This window comes from Neofelis nebulosa, chromosome 6 (genome assembly GCF_028018385.1).
Source record: "Neofelis nebulosa isolate mNeoNeb1 chromosome 6, mNeoNeb1.pri, whole genome shotgun sequence".
Classification (NCBI taxonomy): domain Eukaryota; kingdom Metazoa; phylum Chordata; class Mammalia; order Carnivora; family Felidae; genus Neofelis; species Neofelis nebulosa.
In genome coordinates, this window is record NC_080787.1 from 35,391,014 (window position 1) to 35,397,558 (window position 6,545).

The window sequence follows — 6,545 nt, forward strand, 5'->3', positions numbered from 1 at the left end:
TGGTTTAGGGGCACCTGGGTGGCTCAGTTGGTTGAGCATCTGACTCCGGCTCAGGTCACAATCTCATGGTTCATGGGTTTGAGCCCCACGTAGGTCTCTATGCTGGGAGCTTGGAGCCTGCTTCAGATTCTGTGTCTCCCTCTCTCTCTCTGCCTCTCCTCTGCTCACTCTGTTTCTCTCTCTCTCTCTCTCTCTCTCTCTCTCTCAAAAATAAAATAAACATTTTTAAAAATTTTTTAAAGAAGTGAGATGGTTTAGGGACACCTGGGTGGCTCAGTCAGTTAAGCGTCCAACTCTTGATTTCAGCTCAGGTCATGATCTCACGGTTTGTGAGTTCAAGCCCCTTGTCAAGCTCTGTGCTGACAGCACTGAGCCTGCTTGAGATTCTCTCTCTCTCCCTCTCTCCCTGCCCCTCCCCTACTCATACACACACTCTCTCAAAATAAATAAATAAACTTTTGTTAAAAAAAAAAAGGAAAAAAGAAAAGAAAGAAATGAGATGATTTAGAGGAGGTGCCAACTTCTGGGAATTGGATATTTTCCCCTAGATTAGATGCTGGTACAATGTGAAGAAGAGACTCTCTCACCAATACCAAAGTAATTTCACTCTTGACTTTCATGCCACCCCCTCGTCCAAAGCAACTCCCAGACCCTAAGGAAAGCAAGATGCAAAGTCTTATGACAGTAAGAAAGCATATGCAAAGGAATTTACCACCAGTAGTCACGTGTCCCTCGCCCCCACTACCTGCTCAGGGCAGCACTACCACAGTTCTCCTTGGATGATCCACTCAGGCCAAAGAACAATCGTTGGAGGGACACATGAGTTGCGGGCCCTTCCAAGCTAGCTGTTCATACTTCACTTCAGGAGCCTGAATATACTGTTTTCACAGAACCGACACAACTGAATTAGAATAGCATTTAAAAACTGATTTTTCCCACTCCTGAGCTCCTGTTTTCCCAGCTATGGTGAAGGGTTGAAGGGAGTTACATATTTCTCAAGACAGCCAATACTAGCCATAAGCATTTTCATAAACAGTAAAATGAAAAAGAAAAAAATCCACAATCAGCTTTCTCCACTATTTTGTGAGCAGATTATCAGAAAGTAGCTCTGCCTTCATTTGTCACATATTTCGCACAAACTGATAGGAGTAAAAGCCATCGTACGGTGCTGAGACCAGGGAACAGGAGTTGGCTGAGGAGTTAGGGGTTTTCCCATTCCCCTCCCTAATGAGGGCAAGCTGTGTTTACATTAAGGCATGTTGAATTTGAAATGACAACCCACTCAGTATTAAGAAATAAGATTTATTGCCCTGAAGTGGGAAGGAATGTGGCCGTGACAGCAAAGCCACTCTGGGTTCCCCTGGGTGCAAGCCCCGGGACAGCAGATCTTCCAGCTGAGAAACCTGTACATGCCCACACGTCCCTCAGGGGCATCCCAGGGACTTCTGCTCTGAGGAGGAGAGATCCTGTGCAGGATGTGGGAAGCCTGAGCTTCCCCCGCATGCATGGTTGACACTGTTGGCACCAGACTCTGGTCAGGAAGAATCAATCTGAGGAGAGAGAAAGATGGAGGAAAGCCATCAGGGGACCCCCCCCTTTCCCAAAAGCCCCTCCCTGCCTGCCACATATCCCACAGAAGTTGACCTCTCTTTGGCCCCAAGTCATCTCCAAGCACCCCTCCTACAACTCCCCATATCACCCCTCTCCCACTCAGTCATGCCTGTGACTTGTAACTGTGTGTGTGTGTGTGTGTGTGTGTGTGTGTGTGTGTGTGTGTGTGTAACTGGGACCCCATGTCCGTGGTGCCCGATACAGGCCTCCCCACCCAACCACAAGATGACTCTGGCATGTCCCCACAAGAGCACTGTATGCGGCTCCCATGGCTCTCCCACCCACTCCAGATGCCCTGACGTACCACCTGAGCAAGGCTTTCGGAAGTAGATGATGAGGACTAAGCCAACAATGATGCCCAGCACACCCAGGCCAAAGGCCACACCACACAGCACATTCTCCAGAAGATCAGAGGGCAGCGCATTATGGGGCACTAGGGGAAAAGGGGAGTGTGTCAGCCTGGAGACTTAATTGGTGAGGCCCCCACCCGGGGGAATTACTTGGGCGTCTGGGGTGAAAAAGGAGGAACTGAGGCATGAAAAGTTGAGGTTGCTCAGAATGAGAATGGATTTAAACAAGATCCAAGTGGAGAAAGAAGGCCCTCCCATGGGTCCATCATTTTTTGCCCCCAAAAGGAACCAGGCTTCCAGGAGGAAGTTTCTCACCCCAAAAGGCAATTGCGGTGTAGCTGTCAATCTCATGAGTTACCATGCAGGAGTAAAGGTCAGAGGGTACTGGTGTGAAGTTTAAGTAAGAAAAGGCCTGGAAGCTGAGTCCATCCACAGCTGACACAAAAGTGGGCCTGACTCCTTCCACAGGGTCCAAATGATGCTGCCAGTTCACCGTCAACGTGGGTGGGAAGAGATTACTGACAAAACAGACCAGCGTGTTGGGCTTTCCAAACTCCAGGGGCTTCAGCGTGAACACCTCAACAACAGGTAACCCTGGTGGGAGGATTGAGGTGTGAGGGAAGGAAGTAACTAGTTTAGATGGTACCCCTGAGTTTGGAAGGGAAGTGGCATACAGAGGGGAGGGCAGAGACAGAGTAGGGGACGGGCTTTGGGGGGAAAGGTGAGGGAGGAGATGGGGCTCTGAAGGAGGTCTTCTTCCAGGTAAGACCCAGACCTGAACTTAGAGGCAGAGCCGGACCCAGACCACCCTGGGACCCTCCACCCTGATTTCCTGTGGCACTTCCTGTCTAGACCTCACACAGGCATCTAATCACATGCTGTCTTCTTGTTGAAACACAGGCACATCATCAGATACTTTCTTTCTTCCCTTCCATCCTACTGAGCATAGCAATACAAGCTCTAATATTCAGTAGGCATCAATTGGTCCCTCTTGCATTCATCAAGTTCAATAGTTTTGACCCCCTACTATGTCCTAGGCACATGCCTTTGCCCCAAAACAAAAACAGAGTACAGACTATAGTTGGTAAGGGGAGATCCAGAAGGCATTGGACAGGCAAACTGGTGTGAAAGGGAATAATTCACTGTACATGTTGAGGAGGTTAAGAATGCAGCCCCTACCCCCGCCCCCAGAGACACCCCTGACCTCTAGACACAGGGATTTTCCCTTCAAGTTTTGGCCCTATTTCCCGGATCATAGCCTGGCAGAATGCTTTGTCAAATAAAATGGCAGAAGTATCTCCAAGCTTCTGAGCCCAGTCAGCAAATTCAGGTAGGCGAGGCACTCGGGTATTCTGGGAAAAGTCGAAGGAGAAAAGCTGGTCTCCATCATAAGTTTCAGAGAGTCCAATGTTGGGACTCCAGTCCTGGCAGTACATCGTATGAAGGAACGTGTGGTTTTGCAGTTCATCCTGCCACACTGGGGTAGGAGCTGCAAAGGAGACAGAGAAAGTCAGGGAGGTGAGAGTCTCCTCCTCCTCTTTAGCCTAGAAAACAGCAAGGCATGCCTTAGGTGGAGGAGGTAGGGTTGGGGTATAACCCCTTCTTGTGTCTCTTATTAAGGCTCTCCCTCCCAATGGGGGTAAAGAAGAAATTACAGGACCTCTCCAAATCTTCCCTTGCCCATAAAAATGACAACTGTCTAAAGTTGTAAAAAATAAAATAGGTGTATTTTCTAAAGTGACAGATTCATTTGGGGCACCTGGGGGCTCAGTTGGTTAAGCCTCCAACTTCAGCTCAGGTCATGATCTCATGGTTTGTGGGTTTGAGCCCCATGTTGGGCTCTGTGCTGACAGCTCAGAGCCTGCTTCCGATGCTGTGTCTCCCTCTCTCTCTGCCCTCCCCCACTCACACTCTCTATTAAAAATAAATAAGCATTTAAAAAAATTTTTTTGATTAAATGACAGATTCAGAGTCACAGTGTTAGTTGTGTGTTTGTGTACTGCACAGAGGCATCTGGCCAAGGAAGTAATTGGAAGCTGAAATCTAGCCTGCACTCTGGTCACCAAGCCATGCATCCTGGCACAGGCATGCATCCTCCCAAAAAAGATACCTTCGTCTAATTCACAGAAGGCCATCAATATTTACTTGTAAAGGGCCTGGGTGGGTTCTCTAGTCTTCGAGGGGAGGGTAAAGGAATGGTCATGGCCTCCCCAAGCGACAGATGACACTGCCCCATCCTACCCCCAGACAACATGGTAAACCGAAAAACCAATCTCCAGACTTCTCTTCAGCCACTTCATCAGCACAAAACCTCTCTGAAAACATCCTCACCCCTCCCTCAACCCTCCAGCCCCTGGAGTGTGACAGAACTGGAGGACTGGAGAGCTGCAAAAAATAATCCCTGTTCTTGGAGGCCCCCGGCTAGAATTCCTAGACACACACACACACACACACTAGCAGGAAACTTTCTACCCAGTACCTAACACCTAAAATAAAAGACATTTAGAGTAAGAGGGATCTTCCAGATTATTCTTCCATTCTGTCCCATCCTTTACAGAGAAGGAAACTAAGGATGAATAAAGTTAAGAAAATTTCAAGAATCACAGTGTGAGTTGATGACAGAATGCAGAGTAGAGGCCTAAATAGAACAGTGAATAATCAAATCCCAGCTCGGCCACTTTCCAAGTGTGTGAATTTGAACAAGTTACTTAAACTCTCTGAGTCTCATTTTTTTTTCATCTGTAAAATGGATATTGTAAGCTCTGCTTCAAGAGATTGTCTTAAGTGGAAATATATAAAGCACCTGAGATTGTTTGCCATCCATCCATCCACAGTTGATGTCTTTCCCAACTCTGTGATCATTTCCATTACTCCATAATGCTTCCCACCACTTACAAAGCACAGGGCTTCAAATGCAAAGAAGACTTCAAATGCTCTGGGTGGCTCCCTAGGCTCTAACCCGTCAGGACTGAAGTAAATGAGAGGTACTGTCATACCTTCAGGGGCGGTCCAGGAGTGGGGCAGCAGCCACAGGAGGTGTAAAAACCTTAGCAGTGCAGCTCCCTGCCTCTGCTCATGATCCATATCTTCACACCACACAGTGTGCTACGAGCTACCAACCAGCTGACCCAGGTCCCAGACTCCTTCCCCAGATCATGTTCCGCCAGCTACTTCCACAGTTGCCCTTGTCATTTGGCCAAACCAATCACAGAAGCGTAGGGTTTAACATCATCAGTTGCTGGGGAGAGACGTGGTTCCAGCAACCTCCTGAAGACTTGGTGTTTTCACCAGGGCAGAGTGGGGTGTGTAACTGGACTGGGAGGACAATGGAGGAATGTCTGCCTCCTGCTGGGGATCCCTCTTTAGCATCAAGCTATCAGCCTCAGCCAAGAAACCTAAGCAATGGGCTCTTCAGAGCAGCACCACCTCCTGGCAGAATGCTGTGGTGGAGAAGCTCCTCTTCTCTCAAGCAAATCCCCAGGGCTCTTCAGACCCCACCTCCTCCTCCCTCCAGCCTTCCCTCCTTTTTCTCAAAGAGGTATTCTTCGGGCATTAGCTCCAATTCATTCTGCAGAAATACATGGAGAGGTGACTGGGTGGCTCAGTCAGTTGAGCATTTGGCTCTTGATTTCAGCTCGGGTCACGAGCTCATGGTGGTGAGATCTAGTCCCCTGTAGCGCTCAGCACTGAGCATGGAGCCTGCTTGGGATTCTCATTCTCCCTGTCTCTCTGCCCCTCCCTCACCAGTGTCTCTCCACCCCCACACACACCACACAAATAAATAAACATTTTTTAAAAAGAGAAATACATGAAAAATTTAATAAATGCTGGTATTAGGCCCAGTGCTAAAAATACAAAGATAAATAAAGGGTATTTCTGCCTTCAAAGAGCTTAAAGTCTAGTGGTGGGATCAAGAATGGGCCAAGCGTTTTGAAAGTAGTAACTTTTTGAGGATGGAGGAATAGGTGGAACATAATCAAGACCTTCTAAGAATCTTAAAGGAAAGACAATTTGACCAGCAGAACATGAGGGAAGAGAAAACCATTCCAGGGCAAGAGGTAGGCAGGTCTGTGGAGGTCAAAGGCATTCAGAGCTCCTTCCTTTGGTTGGATGTGAGTGTTGTAGAGGCTAGTCATTGTGTCCCTGTTTGGTAGTGGGGTGTGGGGGAGTGTCAAGATGAGCTAGAAATTCAAGCAAGGGTCAGATCACACAAGCCGTGTGAGACCACAAAGAGGGTCTGGCTTTCAGAGATATTAAAACTGAGAAGTGACACAATTATTTTAACTTTTAGAAAAATTGGTCTGACATTTCAAAAGATGGACTGGAGGTTGGGAAAAAATTGAGACAAAACTGCTGGTCAGAGTCTATATAGTATAGTACATCAAAATAAAAAGTTGCACACCCACACATCCACACACCACCTTTTTTTTTTTAGCAATATAACAATAATTTAGGTGAGAAATGATAAGAGCCTGAATTAAATCATGAACAGAGGAGACAGAGGGAATAGAATATTAGGCAATTAGGAGGTAGAATCTAAAGGGCTTGGCTACTGATTAGCCCAACGGAAGGATCAAGAATAAC

General features: G+C 47.5%; 1 protein-coding gene across 1 annotated transcript; it reads right to left on the reverse strand.

Annotated features, from left to right (window-relative positions):
- Positions 1-1,288: 1,288 nt before the first annotated feature.
- LOC131514013 (HLA class II histocompatibility antigen, DM alpha chain) lies at positions 1,289-5,123 on the reverse strand. Its single transcript, XM_058733509.1, has 5 exons — positions 4,958-5,123; positions 3,166-3,450; positions 2,277-2,555; positions 1,916-2,044; positions 1,289-1,550 (listed from the first exon to the last, which is right to left on the reverse strand). The coding sequence occupies exons 1-5, from the start codon at positions 5,043-5,045 to the stop codon at positions 1,546-1,548; spliced, it is 786 nt and encodes a 261-aa protein (XP_058589492.1). The 5' UTR covers positions 5,046-5,123; the 3' UTR covers positions 1,289-1,545.
- Between the last annotated feature and the right edge of the window lie 1,422 nt (positions 5,124-6,545).

Bases quoted from the DNA above. Each gene is read 5' to 3' on its own strand.
- LOC131514013 (XM_058733509.1), bottom strand. From the start codon at position 5,045: ATGGATCATGAGCAGAGGCAGGGAGCTGCACTGCTAAGGTTTTTACAC. The intron at 2,556-3,165 runs GTCAGGGGTGTC...TCCTCCCACCAG, and splicing joins GAAAATCCCTGTGTCTAGAG to GGTTACCTGTTGTTGAGGTG. The intron at 2,045-2,276 runs GTGAGAAACTTC...CTTTTCCCCTAG, and splicing joins CACCGCAATTGCCTTTTGGG to TGCCCCATAATGCGCTGCCC.